The sequence below is a fragment of the Cygnus olor genome, chromosome 1 (assembly GCF_009769625.2).
Source record: "Cygnus olor isolate bCygOlo1 chromosome 1, bCygOlo1.pri.v2, whole genome shotgun sequence".
Classification (NCBI taxonomy): Eukaryota; Metazoa; Chordata; class Aves; order Anseriformes; family Anatidae; genus Cygnus; species Cygnus olor.
Genome location: NC_049169.1, coordinates 7593499 through 7619245, shown reverse-complemented (window position 1 = coordinate 7619245; position 25747 = coordinate 7593499). Strand labels below are relative to the sequence as shown.

At 42.5% G+C, this 25747-nt stretch overlaps 1 protein-coding gene and 1 long non-coding RNA gene across 2 annotated transcripts in view; both read left to right on the top strand.

Annotated features, from left to right (window-relative positions):
- Nucleotides 1-4552: 4552 nt before the first annotated feature.
- The window catches only part of FRMD4A (FERM domain containing 4A), a 359570-nt gene continuing 338375 nt past the window's right edge, over nt 4553-25747 (top strand). The window contains exon 1 of the mRNA XM_040547716.1: nt 4553-4663. Within this exon, the coding sequence (XP_040403650.1) occupies nt 4619-4663 (45 nt within the window). The 5' untranslated portion in view covers nt 4553-4618. The remainder of the gene's footprint in view (nt 4664-25747) is intronic.
- Nucleotides 16000-21086, top strand: LOC121065165. Its single transcript, XR_005816927.1, has 3 exons — nt 16000-16075; nt 19259-19427; nt 20144-21086. It is a non-coding gene; the product is annotated as an uncharacterized LOC121065165 (long non-coding RNA).

The window sequence follows — 25747 nt, the reverse complement described above, 5'->3', positions numbered from 1 at the left end:
TCTCTTCCTATATAGTTCCTACGTAGTACAGCTTTGGCAGCTTGGAGGATAATACTTATCACTGCAATTGTAGTTATCAATGCCTTCAGGAGAGTTTTCAAAAGAAACAGCTCCAGCCCTGGTGGCATCTGTTTGTGGGGCAGATGATTTTTAGTGCAACTGGACTGATGTAAGGAAATGCAGGAAGGTAAGGATAAGAGTTAATGCATTAAATTCTTTCCAGATCTTTATTAAAGCTGAGTGAATAATTCATAATGAATAATTTACTTGTTGGCATCAGCCTTTTATCTTCTTTGGAGATATGCTACAAGCGAAATATAGGTCCACATATTTGTCTGTTTGAATTATCTAAACATTTCCTTTTGTGTAATTCTCTATAGCTTGGTTTGGCATCTTAGACATCCCAGCTGTGTTGTTTTGTTGAAGTTTGCTTTATGAAGTGGTTCCTCCTTTGTGGATTAAAGCAGAAGCACTTCTGCCATGGCCATTCTTAATGCAAATTTGGTTTCTAACACTAGCATGTACTTGAAACCAATCCCTTAATTTCCAGCAAACAGTTGAGATGCACAAGAAATGTGAATGGCTGAAGGAAACTCAATAAACTCTGACAGCTTTCCATACTTTTACATCACCTATTCTTTTCACACCACTGAAAGCCTATTATCTTTCAAAATAAGTTAAAAAACTTAAAAGCACAGCATAAACTTTGATGTATGTCAAGTTCAAGAAATGCTTCTTGGTTTCTCCCCTGGTTACTCGGGTGGTGAGGTTCTTGTAAATGTGTGTGATTCTGGTCACAGTGGTGCTTGTGGTAGTACCATCAACCTTAACTGACTATTTTCTTGCCAAAACAATAACATGACTTGTTTTATTATGTTCTTTTAAATTGCATTTAAAAAGTTGACTCTTCTTGATCAAACAATATTCCTTGTACAAGCCTATTTAAGGACATGCTTGTCCTTAAATAAGTGACCTCCTGGCAGTTGTCATCTCACTGGACATTTCACTCACATTTGATGGAAGAAAGAAAATTAAAGTTCAAAACTTGATCCCTTCAGGGTTGAGTGGAGGAAGAGCTTTGATTTTTAGTGGTTAAAATATATATGGTAGCAATACACGAGAAGTTTACACTGACTCCATTGAAAACAAGAGCTCCTGTTTGCTCATTGAGGAAAAACACAGGAAATAATTTTAATAAGAAATATAAGCTCTGTACCAGCTGAAATAGTCTTGCAATTAATACAAGCTCCACATTGCCTGGGTCTATACCATTAATGATGCCTCCAACCCAATGTCTCCTACTGAGGACGATAGGTGCCTGTCAGGTTCTGTATGCCCATGAGAGGTCACTGTAATGTACTCTTAGCTGAGGGTTTTCTTACTGCATTGCAGCACCACAACCTCAAATTCCAGCCCCAGCAACCAACAGCTCTAATGATGGTGACCCACCATGCCATGGTATGGCATATCCATACTTGTCCATGTCAAAAGAATGCCTGTGATAACAGGATCCCTCTCCATATATTAGCCTCCAAGTGCTTTATGTCTACCTACTGGTATCAATTCTTCTATTAATCCAGTGTTTATCAGAACAGGTTTTATTTGAGCAATTCTAAGCAGTTACTTTTACTAGACAATAAACTCTTTTTTTTTTTTTTTCTTTTTATTCTCTTTCTCTCTTTATTTTTTCTTCAAATGCCGTTGAAACAAAACCACATAGCAGTTTTAACCATCTATCCAATAAGTTCAATTTTAAGATTTTTCTTATCTCTGGACAACCTGAAGTGAATAATGATCTAATTCTTTTTCTTCTTGTACTATGAAATTTATTCACCTAAATTATAGAAGTGGCAAACCCATAAGCAAGTTTGCAAATGTACCTTGAAGCCATAGATCATGTACTTGTGCACAGATGGTTTCCTATGTATGATCATTACCCTGAGACTTGCAGAGCTCAGGACAAACCTTGAATTTTTCAAGGACACCACAAATCATAACTAGATCCTATTGCTTGACATGGATTTTACCCTACACAACTGCGTAACAAACTCAGGAGTTACGGATGGAAGAGTCATCTGCACTTCAAGATTCTTCATTTTAGCCAAGTCCAAAAACTCAGGGATAGATCGGTCCCTTAAAATCACTAAGGAAAGGAGAAACCTTACTTGTTGGACATAAGAGTTACTGAACGCCTCTTTTCTGCAGCCACCTCCTCACAGTACTTCAGCCTGGGTTAATGTAAGAAAAAGAAAAAAAAAGTAATAGCCTGGGGATATTTGTCATGGTACTGTTGGAAAAGATTTAGTTACATATTTTATAAATTGATGCCTGGAGATGTTTTTTAAAACTTGCCTTCATCTTTTGCTATGCCTATTTTCCCCTTTCAAGAGACATTTAAGCAGCCCACTTCTCTCTTCCTTTGTAAGAGCCAGCAACCTGTTTATTGTCAGTGGGGAGACGAAGCCCTTTGGAGGGAAGGGAGCGGATTGTGTTGTGTGATAGCTGATAGCTTCAGATGAGTGCAAGGCAAAGAATAGCTCAGTGCAGACAGCCGAGATGGGCCCTGTGGGTCTGAAAGCACTGGGAAACTGCTCCAGCTCTCTGGTCTGATGGAAGCAAACTGCGGAAGCCCAGAGCCCTTTGGTGCTCAGGCACCTTAATGCATTTGAGAAGTGGGGACTCCATCCTGCATCAGTAGGGACGAGTTGCCTCCAGCTGTGGAGCTGCTGCTGTAAGTGTGTTTCACTCCTCTTGGTGGAGAACCTGGCAGGGGAACAAGCCCCTGTGGTCACCCTGTGTCACCCAGGCTTGGTGGCACAGCTTTGCAGGGTGGGAGTGGCTCACTCACCTCTGCATTTACATGGAAACAACCAAGCTCCTCTATGCAAGACAAGAAGGATGGCGCCCTGGCTCATGGGATAGCGTGCTAGGAGGCACAGGTCTGCAGCAGATGTCTTGGATGACCTTCCTAGGGCAATGTCTGCAATTCTCCCATATCTCCATGTCCGTAAAATATCGTGACTGGTGAGCAATGAGAGATTTGGGCAAACAAGTACTCCAGTACCCTAACTGACCTGCCAGATGTGGCTTGCAGAGCACGAGGGCTGGCTTACTGCTGCCTGCCTTCATGGAGACAGCAATTTGATTTTCTTTTGTACCAATTTCTATGGAACTTGCAGGAATGATGTGCGTCAGAGACAGTTTCTCTCCAGTTGAATTTGTATGAAACTTTGAGTTGGGTTCCAAAATGATGGTGGGGGTGGGGAGGAGCGTGCAGGTGGGAGCTGGAAGCTGCGCTGACATTAGCATTACATGAAGCCTAATATTTTAAGAAATAAAGCCCAAATCCTGCTTGTTTAGAGGCGTGACACAAGAGTTGGTGCACTGCAGTGCAGGATGCTTTTGAGCCCTACAAAACAGGACTCCTATAGATCTGGCAGGGCCCTCCAGATGCTCCAGCTCCGCTGAATCCCCAGATACTCACTCTGCCACATCGATGTGACAGTGGTGGCCTTCCCACGGGGGTGCTGCTTATTTTTCCTAAAAGCTTTAAGAAATCCATCTTCTATCTAATATTTAAACCAGGTGCTAATTTGTCTGGGCATCTTAACCGGCTACATTTCCCCAATTTGCTGTCCCTGGGCTCCGGAGCTTCAGCGTGCAGCCCTGCGAGGGGAGGGAAGGGGAGGAAGGGAGGAGGGTGCCTGGCTGCCGTCTCCATGCGGTGCCAGCAGCCTGATCAAAACGCTGACAGACCAGGCTGTGTAATTACATGTTTCTAGGAAGTGTGCTAGCTCCACGGGGAGCTGAGTCTGGAAAGGAGGAGGAGGAGGAAGAGACTTTTTTTTTTTTTTTTTTTTTGGGTGGTAAGGTGAAAGGGGTCAGTGAATAACGTGGCTCTTGCTGCAATATGCTAAAGGTGATCGTTGCTGTCAAGTGAACGCCAGGTGCTCCCCGGGTCGGGCTCCTCTTGCTCGTGTCTGTATTATGCAGGCATCTGCTTTCACAAACGGGCGAAGCAGGGCTTTGCAAGAAGAGAGAAGAGGTTTGCCCCTGTTGGAAGCGGTATGTTGCGATATTTGACATTGCTTTTGCGCTAGCATTGCCAGGGCAGAGAGGAAGATGCAGGGGCACGGCAGTTTTATTCGACTTAAGCGTTTATGTAGGTGGAGGAAGGAGAGTGGCAATTAAAAAAAAACAGTTAATTACGGTGTGCCGGGGCAGGGGAAGGATGGCATGGACCTAACCTGTCATGTAGGTGTTTGATGTGTCCTCTGCTGCTGCTGCTCGCTGTGGCAGGCGTGCATCCGAGCTTTAAATATCCTGCAGCTCCCGATATCTCGTTTCTCCAGCAGGCTCTGCATTTCATTTTCCTCCTCTCTCCAGTGTAAAATTTGGCCTAGCTTAAGCCTCTTTCCCTGGCTGAGAAGGTTATTCCCTTCCCTCCTCTCCTCCCCACCCCTTCATCCACCCTCCCCTCCTCTCGCGAACGCTCTCCGACCCCGATTTGGGGTTTCTCTCCCTGCAGCCTGCCGTGGGCTCTGTGGATGCCGTGCCGTGACGGAGGGCCGAGGGCTGAGCGCGTCGCGGGGAGGATTTGTACGTAGGAAGAGAGGCGATGGCCGTGCAGCGTGCTCCCGAGGCTGCTCTGAGCCTGCTGATGGTGAGTGCCTGCTGAAATCCGCTCGGGAAGGAGGGGGGGTGAGGGATGCTGCGCTGCACGGATTCAGGGCACAAAATCCACGGGAGGGTTTTGCCTGAGCCACCTCTTGGCTTTTACAGGTCCTGGGGAACTTTGCGAGGGACTTGGGCGGAAGCGCTCGTCCCTCGATGGGTTTTAATGCATCCTGACCAAAGCTGAGAGCTAGGCACTCGTGGCAGGTGTTTGAAGTCTCCTTTCTGACACAGCTGGTGCTCGCATTCGGGGTTTATCCCGAGCTGTAGATATTTCATTTTGCTCCTCATATCAGTGAATTCTCATGTCCTGCTGCTCTCCCCTCCTTCTGCCCTTGCTGACTGTGCGACCACTTACCCGCAGAGCAGGAGACCTTGATTTCTGTCTGACGGGCATGTTGCTCACTGCAGCCAGGTGCTTTTGGTGCTGTGTCACTTGGGGACCGGTCCTCTGATGCAGTGAATCGCCATTCGGCTCGCTGCAGACCGTGTCAGCCCTGCTGCTGACTGCAGACTGCGGTAATGACCAGCATTTACCTGAGGTATTTGCTACAACGTGTTGAGCTACTGACCTACTTCTCAAACTTTTGCATATTTATAATATTCCAAAGCAGATTATTTAGCATAACACGTGGCTGAGTCCAGAAACATGTCCCCGTCCTGCTGCAATTAAAATAAAACCTTTCGGTAGGGTATTAGAGAATTGTTTAGCTTTACTGATTTTTTTTTTTTTACTCTTGTTGCCATTTTCTATGCAGCAGCACCAAGGGACAGTTTTAGTGTAATATCTCTGCTGGATGCTTTTCTGCCTAAATGTCACTGTAATATTTCTGCTGGAGAGCTGTTACAAGCAAAGAGCATGTGTGTGTGCATGGATGCATACATATTTATTCTCTATATATAATTATTATCGCTGATCTCTTTTTTGATTGCAATGGGAAATGGTCCCTAGCACTCAGAGACATGATGAGTTTCGCAAGGGCATGCCGCAGGATAATAGCTTTATGGTGCCCAGGGCTGGTGACAAAGGTCAAGTTGAGAAAAGTAAATTTTATGTCCATTACTCAAAATGCTAAATATGCTATTAAACCTCTGCATGGCTTGTTTTATACTTGCCAGGGACTAACCTGCTGTACAAGCTCATTTTATTTCCTCCTGCTTACCTCTGGCCTTCCTGGCATTTTAAATAGCCCCTTTCTTTTTGTCTTTTAAAGATAAATTGATGGGTGCCAGCTACCCCTTGCCATTGTTTGGGCTGTATATGTTTTTATTTTAATTATGCTTTTAAGCTCAAGCTAAACCTCTCTTTCTCTCCATCCCCCATCTATGCATTCCTTGAGCTGACCCTGTCAAGCTCTGGTACAGTGCCAAGCTGACCACAAAAAAACTTATTTCGAAATGTGATTTTCTGTGGTTGCATGTCATTGGCCCAGTTAGCATTTTGTGGTGTTTTGGGTCTTTCTGCAGCTCTGACCCATAGCCTGGACCCCTTGGGTCTGCTCACCTTGGGCATGGACCTGGACAGGGTTATTGTGGCCTCCCAGCCCCCTGCAGATGGGTCAGATTAGAGGTCTTTGTTTCCTACCCCATGGATGGTTGGGGTGGAGGTGGTGGGGACATATTTCTGGGGTGGGAGAGGACTTGTGTAACTCCTTGGGCTCTGCTCCGGTATGGTCTGGTACTAGAAGCATGTTATGGTTGCAAAAAATGTGATTAGGTATATAAAATACTCCGCTTTGCCAAGCTCTCTTTTGCCTTAGAATTTTCTTGGGCCATGAATTAGTTTAGTTAACTGTGGAAACCTGGTTCTTTCCCCTCTGCTCTGCCTTGGCTTTGGTTGCATGCTTGAGCAGGCTCCCCTTGAATCAATAATAAATTCTTGCATAATTCATCCCATAGTGAGCGGCTATAATGGCATCTCTTCTAAAACTGCTGCTCTCCAGAGATTAAAGGATTAGATGTCTTCGGGAAGTCCACAGAAGTAGCTTTTAGTACTTTGATGAGGCTTTCTCCATTGAGAGAACTGTCTTTTAGCATTGAGGAATATTTCAGTACAGTATTTCCCCTGCAGTAGCATGCAGAAGGTGCATCCGACCCTCTGCTTTTTATGAGATGTAATTGGCAGCAGCATTTGGCAGTGCTGCATCATACTCGGTCCGAAAATATCCTCTTCTCAATGGGATACTGCAAAGCACTTTGCAGGTAAAGAGACTAAGTTACAGAGCCATTAATTGACTTTTTCCTGGAATTAGATGCGTTGAATTGAGTGACCTAAATTAGGAGTTTGCTCATCCAAAACTATATTTTGGTCAATTAAGAGAGATGGGCATCTCCAGGGCTTCCTTCCTATAGGACCACCTATAGGACACAGGTATCTAGCATCAGCATGTCCCAACAGAGAGAGCTGCACAAGGGAGGGCATTGCTTTTCCGAGTCCCAGCCATGCTGACGGTTCACAGCAGCTTGCCTGTGCCTGCTATGTGCTACCCAGCACACACCGCTGAGGAGGCCTAAAGCAGCTCCCAGACCAGCTGCTCCTGTGTGCAGCCAAAAGCACACTGCAGAATCTCATTAAACCCGTAGCCTTAAGCGGATGGCTCTGACTTTGGTTTAGTGACATAAATATTGAGGATCCAAAGGCCTTGATTAATCTGGATTGAATCTGTTTTTAATTTGGTTTTGTTTTCACCATTCAGATGATTCTTCTTCCTGAATTTTTATCTATCTATTTATTTATTTATTTATTCTCCTAGGCCAGGGAAAAGTCTCAATAAAGGAGAGTCTGATTCTTAAACATGTATTTTCCTAACATGTTGTTTTCATACAAAGACTGTAATTGGAAATTATAACCATATTTTGTCCTTTCTGGTGAATGACTTTTATTGCAAATAACTCTGGGTTGTGCCTGGCCTTGCAGGACTCCTGCCTCTACCTTGCAGAGATCACAGTAGACAAGGGCACAGTTTGGTTCATCATGGGGGAAATTGGGCTGAACTGTGCCCAAAATGGCTCTGCCTATAGCATTATCTAATGAATAAAATGGGGCTTCCTCAGCTTCTGTGAACCAAGAGGAGGGAGCATCTAAGCATGCAACAGCACCTACTATGTCTTGTTAGGAATGAAAACACCTGCTATGTTAAGATCATTAATGCTGATGGGAGCAAGTGCAATACTACTAGGATTTTATGTCTATCTTATTAGTCTGTTGTAAAATTTTAAAGCTGCAGACATACTGATTGTACAGATTTTAACAGCACAATAAGTTATGATACTGGTGTCTCTCAAGACAACATTATCGCGTGTCATAAAAACAGAACTTAAGGATCTGACCATCTAACAACTGTGGGTTGTAACGGTAACTCTAATTAAATGACAACAGAGGTTCAGACGAACAAGATATACAGCTTGGTGTATACCAATTAGTCCAAAATGTTCTTAAAATGGTAGGTAAGAGCAGCATGTCTTTCTGCTTTCAGAAAAGCTAGCTCTGGCTAGTTTTTCTCACCCTCCCCATAAAAATCAAAGCCCTCACATGTTTATAATCCAGCCTTGTCTTCTGGTCTGTATGTATAATTTTTTTCCTTCAAGAAATAACAGCATACAATTTAGAAAACAGGTGCACTTAGTAAACGCTAACTGTTTGTCTTTGGAGGAGCATATTTCATTCCAGAGCACTCTGTGATGCTTTCATACTCAAAACTGTATTATTTTGTGTCTGAGTTACATTCGAAGCTGAGGCTGGAATAAAGGTGTATCTGAGATATCCTATGCAACCTTAACCACATTGGACTTGGTTACCTCTGTAGTTACAGGAAAAAAAGAGGCTGCCAACAGAGAATTCAGAGCATTATCTCAGGCCATGGTGTTCACAATGCACAGGAAGAAGCACAAGAATCTGGTGGCCTGTGATGAGGGCTGCCTGCCTCAGTGTTCCCTTGTTCTCCTGGGCTGAAGTCTTTGCAGTGTCTGTCTGAGACAGAACCTGGAACAGGAGGCCATATGAAAACTACCCCATGTCTAAACTTTAACATAAATAATTGGTGTCTGAGTACTGCTGAAAATCCCAGTTTAGTGCTGTGCTTCCAGTTCCCCTTTTAAAAGGGGATTCGTCTGGGTTATCCTTCCTCAAGCAAAGCTAAACTGAAGTCCTCAAAACAACATCAATGTCTTTAACCTGATCATTCTTCTGAAACATTACAAAAACTCTGTAGGATCTCCCTTAAAAATACTCATACATATTATCTGTAATGCTACTAAGTGCTACCAAGGCCATGCCCTTCTCTGTTGACTTCAGAGGTGTTGGACTTGACAACATTCTGGATATTTCATAAAATATTTCACATTCGATAAATATTTTTATTATGCCAGCTGTCTGCCCTAGTGAAGCCAAAATGGGGAAACTAAGTAAACAGAGAACAGAAGCTCTGTATTTTCTTAAACCACAGGACTGGACACCCTGCCTCCTCCCCACCCCCCAACAAAACAAAACAAAAAAGCAACGACTATTTTCTCTATCTCAAACCTCTATACAGATCTGCAGCAGTGCAGCTGGGCTTGGAGGATCAGATGAAAGCCCTGGGGAGCAGCAAGGTTTCAGTGACAGGATGAAGTCATTTTTCTGCCTGCCCCACCTTGGCCTTAAATTATCTCCACCTTTATGCAAAAGCCCTCGACCTCCAAACCTCCTGGCTGCAACCTCACCTACAGGCCACGCAGCCCACAGGAGGCGAGCTGTGGCTAGCATGGTCCTTCCATAACACCAAATCCTGCTCTTTTGTCACCCCTGTGCGGGGAAAGGGACGACACAGCTCCTTTTTGATGGCTGAGGCTGTGCGGCCTGTCAGCTGGCAGCGGCATTGCTTGGCAACGAGTCACACCTTCCCCGAGGGATCGGCCGCACAGCTGATGTCGGGCCCTCTTCAGCTTCACGTCCAAAATGAGATCTTTGGGGAGGCTTGAGCAGTGAGGGAGGTGTTATGCAGCCCTCCCTGTGCTCCTTTTGTAGATATTTCTGCCATGCAGGTGTGTGGGCTTCGTCCTCAGCCTTCCACGAAAGGCCTGAGGCAGAGCTGATGATGTGTGGTGGCACTTGGAGGTCGCTCGGGGAGGAGTGGTGCCTTCAGAGGTCCCTGCCTCATCTCATTCCTCGTTTCATCGAGGCACTAATTTTCTAATAGGCTTCACGAGCAGCAAATAGCTGAGCTGTGCTGGTTGCTCTTTTGAAGGATGCAGTAATTGCTACTCGGTGGCTGCTTGCTACCACAGACCAGGAATTTTGGTATTTCTTATTGATAAGTTACTCTGAGTTGCATCTGAACTTGCAGCACTGAATTGTACCTGAACTACACTGCGTGCCTCCTTAAACTCACAGTAACACTTCAAAGAGTGATTTAATTCAGCTGAATGAGATTAAACACCTCCCAGGATTGCTCTTGGCTTTTTTGTTGTGGTTGTCACCTTTTACCCATCTGAGTTGCAGGACTACAAAATCATTATCCCTTTGATTCTGCTGTACTGCATGCCAGCATTTTGCTTTTTCCTTGTTCCTCTGCACATAAGTTTTTTTAAAATCTTGAAATGTTGTAGGAGAAGCAGACCAGAATGCTTGCACATCTGAATTCTCCCATTTATTACCACACTTTAAAACAAAGTAAGAGGGATTACAGGTTTATTATATTTTTTTTTTCTTCATTATGAATATTGCCATGCCTTTTATTCCAGCTGCTCATTCGGAATGTCTGAGAAAATTATCTTGTCAGAAATGCACAGCCATTGATTTTTTTTATTATTATTTTTGTATCATGGTATAGAGCATGGCTATTTGTGGAAATGAATTAGTGGGCATTTGAGTAAATGATCATTAAGTTTAATTAGAGCCTTTCTGTGGTTGGGGGAAAGTAATATATTAACAGATTGAATAGATCACTAAAGATGACAACTGCTTTTGTCCATATATGAAAGAATAACGTCACTACTTTTTTTTTTTTTTTTTTTTTTTTTAATGAAATGTAGTGGAAAAGTTGACTGATATCATCAAACCAAAATAAAATGTTAGAAATGCTGTAATTACCATAATTAATATGCAGGGCTATGAATAGCTACTCATACATAGGAAGGACTTGTAATATTGGGCAATTGCAATTATTCAGTTCTCTGCCTTCTGGTTATGAATGTCATACTTCCGTAATTACTGAACTCTTAACTTCTCAGCATGGCAAAGATCCAGCCCCCGCCAGGCTAATGTGGTTAGCACACCAGGGCTCAGAGACTTACACAAATCCCACATGGATCCTTCCCCAGTAAATCCCACAAAAATGCAAATTTTTTTGATTTGGCGCCTGTAGCTGTTGTGCTCAGGTGGCTGGTCACACATAGTCATCAACTCCACCAACAACTGCAACAGCCACTTCTTTTCATGTGTCTTCCTGAAAACAGAAGCCCCCAGATGGATGTTGGGTGGGCAGGGGGACGGGACCAAGTTTTAGTCTCTTTCCAGCCAGCGTGCTGTCCCCTGCTCTACATAACCCCTGTAATTGCTGCCAGAGAATGGGTGTTTCCACTCTTGCCATCAATGGCAAACTTCAGGTAAACATCTTCCCTTCAAGGAGATACATCAATTTTTCCCCCATATCCCTCAATTATCCCTTTTTAAAATATCAACAAGCAGAGAAACTTGCAGAAGGGGGTTGAAATCAGTCACTTCATAAAGAGATTTTAACGGTGGCGAGTAACAAACTAACCCAAACACATCATCACCTTCAAATGGTATAAATTCTTTTGTTTAAATGAATTCCTGGCTTGGCCTGAAGCTGAAATTCTCAAAGTTTGTAACAAAAAGCTCCTACTTTCCTTCTGAAGGGTCACATCTCATTTGCTAGCCTCACTGAGAGCACAGTTAGCACACACTTGTCCAGCAGCAATGCCTGGGACCAAGTGGCATTTCCAAAACCTTGCTGGAAGGCAGAGTGGTACCAGGTCTTCCTCAAGAAGATTCCCAGACATGAAGAAATCCACAGAAATCTGTTTGTCTGTATTTCATGGAAAGAAAAGCAGTAGTGAAAACTATAAACTTATTTAGAGGGACAAACCTATACACAAAATGTTAGCAGTTTATCACATCCTTCATGGGATTAAAGTTAGGAATCCCCAGATTAAAACCAGCACCTCCTAATGTTATCCCTAGTGTCTGGCTTTAGTCTTTTAAGACTCCAAAAAACTAGTGATAATGCTAAAATTCCAACAACTCAATAGGAACAATGAGATTTGAAACTAAGATGCTTTGTTTTCAGGACACGTTGCTGAAATAATCAAATGTAACGAATGGAAGGAAGCCAGGAGAGTATAAAGCTGGGTGCAAAACTAATCTACCCTGATATTCTTTGTAAATCTGTTTTGGGTACAGAGATATTTTAACACCTTGGTAAAAGCAGAATATCCCTTCCCCTTCCTGTACCTGCCCCCACTGCTCACTGCCCACCCCTTGCCAATGAAGGGTTGTTCTCTGCAGTGACTCCTCCTCTGGCATCCCTTCTCTCTGCCCATTTACAGCCACCAGAGAGCTGAAAATTATTTCTGGGGAGGTTTTGCTAGTACAGAAGCAGAATTCACCCAGAGCCCTGCTCCACAATATTTTTCCATCTGTGGGCTGGCTGTGATGATCCTTGTATTGCAAGACACTCTGGTTTGGCTCCCTGTAATTTGTAATTTGTGTGAAGCTAATGGAGGAGTGTTGTAGAACATATGTTTGGCTTAATATAGGTTCTAGCTATTATTTTTTTCTCACTAATATGTTAAAGTAAAATCTGGGACAGCTTCACAGTAAATAAGATTGAGATGTTTTTCATTTTTGAATAATATGAGGCTAATTGAGCTGTAGTGGTCAGAGCACATTGTATTTCCTGGTAATTAATTGCTGGCTGTGATAGCTGACTGCATAAAACTATGCTTTGGGCCATTAACCCCAGGTCATTAGTACTCAAGGAAATGTCTAGTGAAGGTCATTATTACTGCTGTTATATAAGCTATTGAAATAGAAAAAAAAAAAAAAAAGTTGGCATGAGCTCTTCAAAAACCCATTTTCCCTATTCTGTTCCCTTTTCAGTGATCAGGGAGCCAAGGCTGTTCTCAGTTGTTCTGCACTGACATTGATTTTTTTGGAGGATTAGAGTTTGCCCACATTCTGAAAAACAGAGACCAAATGGCTTAAGTGTTTGAGAGGATGATCATCTAGCTTTACAGGGCGAAAAATGCCAGCCTTTCCAGAGGATCAGCGCAGGTTGTGTTCTTGCTGGCAGTCCCAGGGGACAAGGACTGAGCAAAAACCTCTCCGCTCCCATTTTTTGGTTTCTTTAGCAGCAAGGCATGTACTCCAGGGAGCTTGTTGCTGTGTGTCGGATCAGTGGTGTTTGTGTCTTGATATCTCTGGCTTGGTTTGATTTTATTTCATTATTTACTTATTTATTTGCCTTCAAGTTTTTGTTGATGGACCAAAATCAGCCTCCTTATGAAAACCAGCAACAGCCTCCTAGTTATCCTACTGCCTGCAAAAGGGTTTCTAACTTCCAGCTCAGGCAGGAGCTATGGGGAAATTTGCTTTTTGCTGTCCCTCTTCCCGTGGCAGACTACTGTGGTTGAAAACTAATTATTTTCCAGTTAAAGACAAAGGAACTGCTAATGAAAGGAAAAGAATAATAAAAAATATATTTCAGTTCCTTCTTTTGAAAAGACAATAACACTATCACTAACTTACTACTTGCTTACTATTATAAATACAGGTTTATGCTGAATGCTGTTTTCTTTAATCATGTTTAAGGCAAGGGTGAGTATGTCACGCAAACCAACGTCCTTGAATCAGTATACGAAAGCTTTCATGAGATTGCAAGGAACCACTTCAGGTCTAATTAAACAAAATTAGAGACAGCAGAAGATACAGTGATGGCACAAGAAAAATGATGGAGATGTTTTGTAACTTGCTGAAGTTCCTAGCAGTGTTCTTTCCACCTCTTTGAAGTTTTGTTTTGGAGTTAGGAGTTAAACAATTCCTTAAAAAGAGACCTGTATTATCCTCTTCATTGCTGTAGAAACAATTTTTTTCATTATCTGTACTGCAGTATTTAAGCAAAAGCTTATTGGTTCAGAGTCCTCTACTTCTGATGTATTGCTCCTCTTGAATTCTCTTCCTCCTTTGTATCTATCAGATATAGCCTCTTTGCTGTCCAGTGCCCTGCAAGAGGAAAAAAATTAAATGTGCTTCTTGCATTGGTTCCAACAGAAATGATTTTGTATCATGGGGATATTCTGAGCCATTATTTCAACAGATTTACTTCTAGGCTTCTTTGGAGAGAGAATGCTTACGTCATTTTAGGGAGCTTCCCATTTTTTGAAGCATCATTTAAATTCGAGGAGTTAAAGAATCATCCATGAGAAATTTCTCTGGAAGCTTTGATTCACCAGTAGGAGTTAAACCTTTGCTGTGAAGTCCAGAGGGTGTCTGCTGTCTTGGACATGGATGCTATTTTGAATGTTTTGTTTTGGTTTGTTTATGTTTACAGGTTTCCCTGAGATACCGCTTCCAAATACAGGTTTCAGGCATTGCAATCCTACATTTCTCCCAACAAAATATATCTGTGCTCATGCTACAGATAAAAAGTGTCTGTTGCGGCTAGCCCCAAATATTTTTGGTGAGGAGAGGAGGAAATCTGGGGTATTCTCAGAATATGAGAATGTAAATGTACGTACAATGAAATGTAAACCAATGCCAGAGGCTTACTGGACATTTTTAAGATTGTAGGACTGTGCGAACTAATGACTGTGAATAGACGACAAAAACAAAACAAAACAAAATCGAAGCAACCAACCAAAAGCAAACAAACAAACAAACAGAAGCACAGGAGTTCTGTATATAATGGGAGTAAGAAACAAATTTGCTTCAAAATCTGTGTGTAATAAAGTAGGGGTGGATTTATTGTCAAAGTGTACACACACACAATAATAAATTGTCATCTCTGAGTAAAAGAACAGTCAATTTTAATTTTTAATAATCTTTAATTAAGTAGGCATTTGCAACACTTTGGGTATTTGTTCATTAATACAACTGCCTCTGGCTAGCCAGAGTCGTTCTTTCCATACGTAGTCTCATGTGAATTGATTTCTCCATGGTCAATAGTTGCAGTATTGAGTCTCTTTAAGTTCCATAAAACTTGAACCATTGCAGAAAACTATTCCTGTCTGAAGAAGGAGGATTTGATCTTTGTTCTCTTACAATCAAGTGGGGAAGGGAGTGTAAATCCATATTATTCTACTTATCTCTGTGACATTTCTTCCAAATTCTGCTCTTAGACAATTTCACACTCTGAGCTGAGTGATGTGACCCATGCAGTTGCCCTATTGCTTTTCATCAATACAAGTCCTTACCTACATCAAGATAGCAGGATTTGCTGCCTGAGAGTTACAAATCTTGCAGATGATTAGTGGTTTACTGGTGGAATATTTATTTTCAAAAAGAAATGAATTCTTAGTGATGAGTCATTGCGTTGCATAGCCTGCCTTGATATTTTAGGTGCTAAAACCACTATTTCAATGAGGCTGGGTTGGGGAAAATTGTCCATAATGTTTCTGATGTACAATTAAAGTGCCATCTGCCTCTGCGATGCAGCAGATGTATAATTGATATTCACTGCTGATTTGCCACTTGATTTTTTGCAGACACTGAATGCTGTAATTGTTTATACAGTATGATCCTAAATACCCATGTGAGAATTTTCCTCCTCACGTGTTCCCTACCAGAAGTATAACTACCTCCCTAATACTCGGAAGGTGGATTCATTAAAAGATAATTTACAATTAGCTAAACCAAAATCTTACAGGAGTCTAGTGAGTAAGTTAGGAGCAAGTTTTCAGAGGGGGGGGTCTTATTTCTGCAGAACCACAGTTTAATACAATACAGCTTGTTGGGAAAAATTAATATGCTGATCACAAATCTGTTTACCGTTGTACGCTGATATAAATGTAGGATGCTTCTAAGATTACTGAAAAGGGTTGGATTTATTTTTACATCTTTTGCAGGGCTGGGAACATTCCTCAGAGAAAAGAAAATTATGTAGAGTAAACGCAAAGGTCAACTCTAACATCAAAGGGACTCTTTTCTCCACAACAAAGGCTATTTAAATAAAAAATAGAGGTAAAAACCACAGTAGTGAATTCTGAACACACGGAAAAACAGAGATGTGTTACTTTATTTTTTTTGTACTGCTGTTAATTAAAGGAAATGCATTTGCTAAAATCTTGATTTTAATTTTAAGTATGGCTGGCTTCTAAGATTTTCCATCTGCAAGTACTCTAGGCCTGAATCTGTTCATGCTGAAAGAAAAGGAAATGTGACCAGTAACTTCAAGGGCAGAAGGTTAGCAGCTCTATTTTAAACGCTGCCTTTCTTTTTGACAGCAGTGGCTTTTACTCACATCAGTTAAACTCACTGTGGAGCAGCAATGATTGTCCAGGACTTTGCATTCAGCTTCAAAGGAAGGCAAAACTGGTGACATGGGTCTGAATCTGACTGCATTGCAAGTGACGTTGTGAGCAATCATTTCCTAAGCCAGGAAAAATCTGAAGTCAGTTCTCCAGGCACTCATGTTCATTTTCTTGCAACTTGTTCCCTTTTCACAAGCCATTGCCTGTACATGGCACCCAGTATAATGTAAGAGGATCCCCTGTGTCTTCCCAGGGCTGAGTACTTGCTCTCATATTTCAGTGAATTTATTGGTAGCAGCGTAATTGTACCTAAAGGACATTGTGGCTGATGGTTCTGGCTGGTGATGACCTTAACTCAGGTGGCAGCATAAGCAGAGGACCGAGTGAGGGCCTAAGGATGCTGCAGAAGGAAAGCAAGGGGGGTGTGGGGAAGGATTTGGGGAGGGGAGGTGGTATGAAATCAAAGGAAATGGGGCTGCAGGAAACTGCAGATCAAGCCTGTTCTGTTCAAGGAGAGGAACTGCTCTTCTCCATGAGACATTTAATCACAGCCATGGTGGGTGCTCCCTGGGACAAACAAGCAGAAATGCAGCTAAAGCACAACGTATGGTTAATTTTACCCATGTATCTTCTTGTTGAGGTTTACTTGGGCTCTTGAATGTGGAGTGATGACATCTGAAGGAGAGAAACTTCATATTGTTGTTTGTGTGATTGTTTTTGTTTAATTTAGTTTGGTTTTCTGACTTCCAGTATCTTTCTCTAATTCCTGTAACAAGCTTTTGGATATGCTTGTAGTATAAAGGCTCATCTTCAGGTGATAAGGTTCATACTTTCTGAGAAGGAAATGAGGAGACTGACTGATAGAGAGGGATAAGCAGAGGGGACACAGCTCTGATTAAAGGGAGCTGGAAGCTTGTACAGGTACGGAGACAGCATGGAGCTGGGATCCCAGACCTTGGGAGGAGCAGGTTGAGCATTTGCTGTGTGACATCCACCTGCTAGCTCAGCACTGCAGTTGTCTCACTGCTACCCCTTTGACTTAAACACCGAGTGTTCTCTTAGTCACCTGTACTACAGTTAAGGAAATCAGCCATAGAGAAAATGGTTTTGAATATGTCACTGACTGGCTGAAGTGTTCAGTTCCTATTTGTACAGAATGTCAACAAAATGCATTTTCCACCACTGTTTAATTTGCATGCTTAAAAGTCAAACTTCAACAATACTTTTAAATGTTTATTATAATTTAAAAGGGTCAAAATTCATTTTCATTGGATACTTAACTGTTTCACAACTCATAAAAAATGACTTGAATATGTGGGACTGCTTTCCTTCCTGTAACACAGAGGACTAAGAGAGCAGAGCAGTGGAGGTGAGAGGTTGCAGTACACATTATGGAGCGGGAATGTGGGGGGAGCAACTGTCCCAGCTCCAGCACTGCAAGTGTGTTTGCATAAAACAGGTTCTAGGAAAGGTGGAGAACTCATCCAGGGTGCAAGGAAGTGGACCACTGCCACCCAGATGAGAGCTTCCAGAACCAGGACACTTAGGGGCATGGTCAGCAGACAAGTTTGCCTTCTGGATCCTTCCTTTCCTTGTGGTACAGCTCTGGCAGGAGAAGGGAATGTGCTCTGGGACACCTAGGTATGGATTCTCCTGAGAGCCCATGTCTCTGGAGGTGTAGGAGGGCCAGTGATGGAGCTTTCCTTCTTTTGGGGCAGAAGTCCCACCATGGTAACAAAGCAATGTGTTTGCGGATGCTCAGCTGCGGAACCGTGCCTGATAGCCATTCAGAGGTGATGCTTTAGTCCTCTGAAGAGGTCCCATGCAGGTGACAATACATGGCCACCAGAGGGTTTTCAAATTGTTTTGGCCCTCCCTTATCTCTGCAGCACTGCTTGGTTTATTTTGTTAACAAGGCGTAGCTTGTGATTTCCACTGAATCTCCAAAAAGACATCATGTGAGCGATCTAAGGGACTAGTTGCCTCCTTTGTCCTCCAGACATCAGGCTGAAAGGACCTGGAAGAAACACATTTTCTCTCCTCCTCACTTGTTTCCCATCTCTCCTTCCACCACAGCTTTATTAGTTTCAATTCTGGTTCTGCCAGTCTAAATGCGAAAGCAGCTTCCCCTTGGAGCGGCATTCAAAGCTTCACATAAAGTGTCTTAATTTTCACCTTGTATTCCTATACAGAGCAGCTATGAGTTACAGCACTTACAAAGGCACCACAGTGCGAAAAGCCACATGGAGGGCTTCCAGGGCACAACATCTGGTGGCGGAGGCTGCTGTGATTAGAAAAAATGCTATTGCCAGAATCGAGTTATCTGAAGGTGTCCTGCTGGTAAGCAGCAAGTACGAGCTGTGCTGTGTCCTAAACTGGTGTGTGCAAGAGGGGTCGGATTAGATCTTTGACTCCCTCTTTGTGTTAAGTCGGGTTTGTCAGTATTCCCGTCTAAAACCCAATGCAAAATATCTCAAGATGCAGTCCTCTTATGAAACAAACTTTATTTTTGGTTCTACATATCAATATCACAGTTTGGAGGAAGGTTTCCTTTTGGAATCTTCCATTAGCAGTGTGACGGACTTTGCTGGGAAGCAGAAAAAGATGTCTCTCCTGTCCTGGGAGGTCTCTGCCTCCTTTCTTAAAAATAACCTCTTCTAGCAGTGACAAAAGTCTTCACGGGACAGATATGGAGGCAACTCTAGCTGAATATTAAGCTTGCAGGGAATGTGGAGTGGTAGCCCGTGGGATGATCTTTGCCATCCAAGGGATCAAGCCAGTGTGGGAGGTATTTTTTTCCCAGCTGAGGTGCCGTAGCTGGCCTTGTGGATACTCCCTGTCATGCCCTTCTGCTCTTCATGCTCTTCCATGACAGTTTGGGTGATTTTTTCCTTTGCTTTGCAGGAAATAAAATTTAACTTCTAGGTATCTGCTGAAGAACAGCAACCTCAGCTGCTTCAGCTCTGGCAGTTATGGTGGGCTTATCCCCTTCTGTACTCTTCATGCCATCATATAAAACAGCAGAAATGTCAAGGTTGGAAGGTATGCCAGCATTTTTACCACAGGATGGGACATCGGTGGCAGCGGTAGATAGATTTTCTTTCTTTCCCCTTAGGAAGATGAGTCAGCTTCCTGCTGGGAATTCACCACTCATTTCCCTCTCTACGTCCCAGCAATCAGCCAGGATCACCCGGAACTTATTCCCTTGCTCCCAGTTGTACCTCTACATGCCACCATGCTGTTAGTGTGTTTGCATTGGTACAGCACCCGGATTCTTATTGGAGGTACAAGCTTTATTTTATTTTAACAGAAACTCCACAAACATCGCAAAAAATAATATTTCCTTTTCATCCTTGAGTCCAAATCTTTTACAACATTGTAAATTGGACTTCTGTTTCCCTTGGTGGGTAAGGATGACTGCATCCTCTGCAGATTTTCCTCTAGGAAAATTTATAGTAAGATTTAAATATGATATGAATGGTCCTCTTTAAAGTTACATATGCTAAAGGAATGTGACTTATGAATCCTGTTAGCAGTAATGGCTACATGAGAATATCAAACAGTTAGTCAAAGCAAGATTTTGCTGTGATGCATCTTGTACTAAAAGGGTTGCCATAAATTTTGTACTGTGCCAAACGTTTTTATGTAACTCGAGTATGTGGGCTGTGTTTGATGCCTATAAAAGTTGAGTCTGTTTTGCTTTTGTTGCTGACTGCTGGAGGAACAAGTGTGTATGTTTGTGTAGCTGAACAGAATTAAAACTCATCTGGACTGCAGTGTCAACAGCAGAGAATGCTGCTGCCTGCAGTAAAAACAGGAGAGGAGAATATTAAACTACAGATAAATCATCCATCTTGCGTTGGGAAGACCAGCACTATTTCTGTAATTTCTGGTGGCCAGCACAGGTGGCAACTTCTGGGTAGAGCAGATTTAACTAAATTGCTACTCTCCACTGAAAATTGCCTGTATGAAATATTCATGTAAAATTTGCTTCATGCAGGGAATATTTGAACAATTACAGGTCTGTTCATAGCCCCGTTCTGGCCTGGGGCTAAGCCAGGGGGCTGTTTGAGGATGGTGGTGTTTGGAGCCTGCCAGCTGACTGGTACCAGTGGGATCATACTGGAACAGACGGAAAGACCAGCAAGCCTAGAGGATAAGGTAACAGCTGAGAAGCTCCCCCTGCACCCAGAGTGTAAAAACTGAGGAGTTTTTAGTGTTTTGATACACCTTACACACCAGACGGCATAAGTCCAAGCTCCACCAGGAGATCTCCCTCTCCTCAGCTGTCCCACTTCCAGGGACATTCATGGGGACCAAAGAGCTGGCAGTGCCTGAGCACTGGTTGGGAAAGGGGACTGTGTGTGCCTGAGTGGCCTGGAAAGTTGGACATGGGTCCAGATGTCACAGCAAATAGGTTTGGAACCTTTTGCATGAGGGTGGGTTGTCACAGCTTCCCAACTCCAGGAGAGCAATGATCCCAGCTCTTGTGGCCAGCACATCTTCAGAACACATTTGATGACATTTTCTTCGGTTTTTAAGCAACGTGGACTACTTTAAATGGGGAAAACAAACAAACAAACAAAAAAGAGTTTTTTGGGAAACGAACAAAGAGTTTTTTGGGTACCATTGGGGTCACTCTCTTCTTCTCCCCCAACACCCACTTTTCCTTCTTCAATTAAAATAAAGGAAAAAGACATACCATTTAAACTTTGCCTACTTGATAAAAATTCTACCTGTGCAAATTCCTGGAGCTCCTGCTTTTTTGTGGGTTTATTCTCTATGAAGACATATCTTTCTCTTAATGTCACATTGATTGCTTGGCCACAGCTGGGATTTTAGGGCTTCTGCAAGGTGTGGGAGCAACAGCATGATCTGAGGGGACCCAACCTGTCCCTCAGCACCTTTCTGAGCTGGGGCAAAAGTGTGTGCAGAAGTTGTCTGCTGGCAGATTACTTTTTTTTTTTTTTTTTTTTTGATATTGTCTTAAATTGCCTCTTTAAGGATGAGGCCATTTCACAGTTGAACCGCTGAGATAGACAATCCTGTGGCTAGATCTGAAAGATATTTTAAAACCGACTCTCAAACATGCCACTTAAAAATTACGCGGGGAATCAGGAGGTGGTGATTTCGCCTTTTAGTTTGTTTTTCTGACCAGGGCTATGGTTTCTTTGGTTTGCCCCTTGGAATCCCGCTGAATCAGGATGGAAAATGACTGCACGCATGAGAGACACGCTGTAATCATTCGGGGTCAGTGAACTACAGATTGCAATATTAGGCAGAGTTATTGCGCTGGCCCGCGAACCGCAGCCGTGTCCCCGCTCTCCTGCTTTCAGCCACGGGAGAGGAAGGGAAACCTGCTCAGCCTCTCACTCGCTTGGCCTTTCCCATCATGGTCCTTGAGTCATCAGCCCTCCCTACCTGCTGAAGCCGTCCATGCTGCATTGTTGATTATTTTAATCACAAGGGTCAGAGTTATTTTCTCTGGTTGTCGGTTTGGTTCATGTCACTCTGCTGATTATTGCAAGTCATCGAGGTGATGAGAATAACCACACGCATCACGAATTTTAGAGGTAGAAAATAGGGAAAATCTGACTAGCCAAGTCCACTAGTTTTTTTTTGATTTGGTGTTTGATATTTTTTTTTCATCATCTCTGGCTCTGTCTGTATGGCATGAAGTATTTTATTCTGCTTCCCAACAGCAATCTACAGATAATTCAGTGACAGCTGCCTGTTTTTACTCCTTGCTTCCTAGACCTCAGGGCACAAGAATTGAATTTTGAGGACGGGATTTTGTAAAAGTCCAGTAATCCAATAACAAAAACGAGGAGAAATAAAATGGGTGGCTGACCTATGCTCAGCGATGAATATATAGGGGAAAATGAGATCTTACTGGAGTGGTTTCAAACTCTGCCTCTTCCCTGAGGGATATTTCTGCAAGTGGAGGTTCATGCAGCAACGGGCAAGCCCCAGATGCTAGATGTGACTTCCAGCTCCCTAAAACCTAAATTAGTCATAACTGGGCATCTCATCATTGCTACCGTGATTCAAGCTGTAACAGCAATGGGAACTTCCACAGAAAACTTTCTGACCAAACTGTGCCAGGCCCCTTATTAATGGCATGCAAATTAGAGAAGTTCAAACATTTGCACTTGGTGCTCGTAGCTGTTTCTTTGATTGCTAATGGTGTTGATTCACGAAGAAAAACTTTCTAAAACAGGGACTATTTTCATGTACCACACCAAAGGCAAATGAAAGGATGCTGTATTAGCTTTATTTGTTTCTTTGTTTGTCATGATAAGCCCTTTTTAAATACCTCAGGACTCAAAAATTACGAGGGAGTAAAATGAGAAAATGAGATTTAGCAGCTAATGAGCTAGTCTTTTTTGTTTGTTTGTTTGTTTTTTACAGAATTAAAACCTAAAAGTAAACATGAAACTTGCCCATCTAGTCATGAACTTTTGTCCTGAATTTTGCTGTACAGTTGTCACAGATCTTTTCTTTGGATTCATTTGCAAGATCAGTGCAATGATTCCTATTTCAGTCAAGCCTGGAGCAAGTTGCCCTCCTATAAACTTATGATATGGACTGCCTTAGCCACCCATCCTCACAAACAGAGGTTGTTTGAGGGTAAAAGACAAGTGACCACGCCCCTACCATAGGAAAGATCCCTCATGACCTGTTGCAAGCAAAACCAAAGTGAATTTCTTTAAGTTGAATTGCATTTTTGGACAGGCTTTCATCATATCCTCCAGCAGCTGATTTCTGTTTGTGTGCCTGCTGGTGGAAGGTGCTGAGGAATGTTTAAACTAAATGCATAAATAAAAATGCCTTTTTATTCTAAGTTTAAGTGGGAGCCTGGAAAAATTTGATCTTCCATGCCCAAGCTGGTCTACAAGAAGTGAATGAATCTGCCTGTCTGGTTCAGAGTTTATTTAGGCTGTGAACATCACTTGACCATGGGTAGGGAAATTGTGCATAGTGTTGGATTCATCTGGGGCTGTCACCTGCTTTCCTGTGTGAGCCAACGAAGGAAGATGGATATATACTGCACTGGCCTGTTTTGGAGGAAGTAGATCTCTGAAGCTGGAAAGATTGTGGCTTTGGAATATCTATTTTTCTTTCGTTTACTATAAAGAGAATGTAAAGGTCTGGCTTAAAGCTAAGGGTTATTAATCCATATTTGGTGATTCCTGGATGCAGTCCCTGGCTTCTTTTGGACATAATTTTGTAGAGGTACTATCTTGTAAAACCACCAAGATGCATCACTTGCAGCACTGCCCCAGTTCTAACATTTATTCCTGGAGTATAAGGCTAACCAGTAGTTTGTTAGTGCAGTTTGACCTTCTGAACAATTTAGGCAACAGAGTTTTTAACCAGAAATTCCAGTATTTACTGCTCAGAAAGAAGTTATCAGTTCAAAATATGTCATCTCTAGTTACAAGGAACTTGACTAATTTGGTGTATGGGTATGTGCATACAAGAATGATGGCATCCTGAATAACTAGGAGGAGAAGAAACTCCATTGAGATAAAATATGTGAATTTTAGAAGGTAGGGAATAAATATCTAATCTTGAAGCCCATTAAGAAGACTGATCAGTAGATCTTGGTGATTCAGCTAAGTCCTGTTTGAAGTTTAAGTTATCAGACAGAGGAAAGCTTTATCCCCAGAGATTCTTCTTTAGAGTCTTTACAAACAATATGCTAAAGCTGAAATGAGATGATGACACTTGGGACTGCAAATACTAATGCTATTACTTGAGAAACGCAGCTACATCAGGGATTTTTTTATTTTATTTTTTTTGCTAGGTACAACATAGCATACTGCTTGGGAATTTAGAACCATTTTGCTCTTCATAATATTGCCTTTGTCTCTTAAGACACTTTTAATCTCTTTATAAGCCTGTATTTTGCTATGAAGAGGCTAAAAACTGGCAACAATAAATATTAATAAATGGAAACTGGACCAGGAACGTTGTTGTGGCAGACAGCCAAGTTATAAAAGATTGTCTGCTTTGAATCTGAGACAAGGCCACTGAGAAATGTACTGTGAAAACTATTTTGTGGCTAAAATTAAATAGTAATCTGGGTGGCTACTGGTAGAAAATACCACCAGGATTGACTTGATTCTTGTGGGCTTTTGTTTTAAATCTACCTTGACAAGTATGAAGCAGAGAAATGATACCAGAAATGTAATCAAAGATTGTAGAATAGCTTTTTTTTCCAGATGTTTAAAGCAGGATTCTTGAATATGAACTCCCAGAGGAGACCAGGTTCACAGGCACCTTCAGTATGCTAGTGACAGTGGTAAAGGAGTAAAAGGTTTAATACATTTTGGAGGGTGAGCCTTTGGACCTCGCTGTGCATGGTGACCCAATTAAAATTTGCATCTGAAATCCAAAGAAACTTGAAAAATCAATTGCCAGACATCATGTTGAGTTCCTTAGGCTGGAGTCCATGTCCCCTAGGGAGCAGCTCACAAATGCAGATACTCAGTTAAGATACCTACATGTACAGTACAAGTTTATGCTATTCCCATCTGTGAAGATCCAGACAGTAGAGTTGAGACATGGTCGCATCAGGAGGCACCTGCTTTAGGAAGAGCTGAATCCCACTGATGGTATTGACTAACGTTCAAAGGGTGAGATTCCGTGACCCAGTCATAGGTGTCCAGCTCCATTTGAGATGCCTTAAGATAACCAAGGCATACATACACATATTTCTGGTAGATGTGATCCAGAATGTGACCAGAAATACACCTTCAGACCTCTGGAGTAGCAGCTGGTGGCAGAGCAAAATCCCAAAGGACATCTCAAATGGGCCTACACACCTGTGTGCGTGCTTCTGAAGTCTGTTCAGGGGCTTATGTTACCTGCACACCATGTAGTAAAGGGAGAGTTGAGGAACCTCAGGCTTTGAAAACTTGCTCTTGACCATAAAACCATAAGCTCTGAGGACATTTTCAGAGTTGTGTTGAGTTTACTGGTGATTGATCTGCACGTACATTTCTGTGTCAGCCTTGCCTTTTGTTCTGGGCTGAGGCTTAAGTCTGTGTCCTGGGGTCCAGAGCAGGATACCAGAGCCATTCTGCCAGATCAGTGTTGATGTGCGTCTCTGCAATAATTCAGGGCAAGTTTGCAGCCTGGTTCTGTGCAATACATGGGCATGTCTGCCACAGGCTAGACCTAGGGAGTAAAGACTGTTTTGCTGGTATCTCTTCTCATTCTATCACACATATAAGTGGGTCAGGAATATTATAGACTGTGAAGATAAAAGTTGCAATTTGCACCTAAGGGAAAAAGCATTGGATATAGCAGTGTTTCTAAGGCTCAGTCCCCTGCTGGAGCAGGTCACCTGAATGCTAACCCTTCCCTGGGGAGGATGGGAGGAGATTGTACCTAATGACACAACTCAGCCCTTGTGAGCAAGTACAGGTGACCCTCATTGCCGTCTTCCCTGACATTATTAACATTTTTCTATCTGTGTGTGTTTATTAGCTTTGAACAGACTATTAGTAACACAAAAATCTGTGGCAGGAAAATGGTAGCAACAGACACATTCTTTAAAGATTGTGCAGAAATGTTTCAAATTCATTGTTCTTTT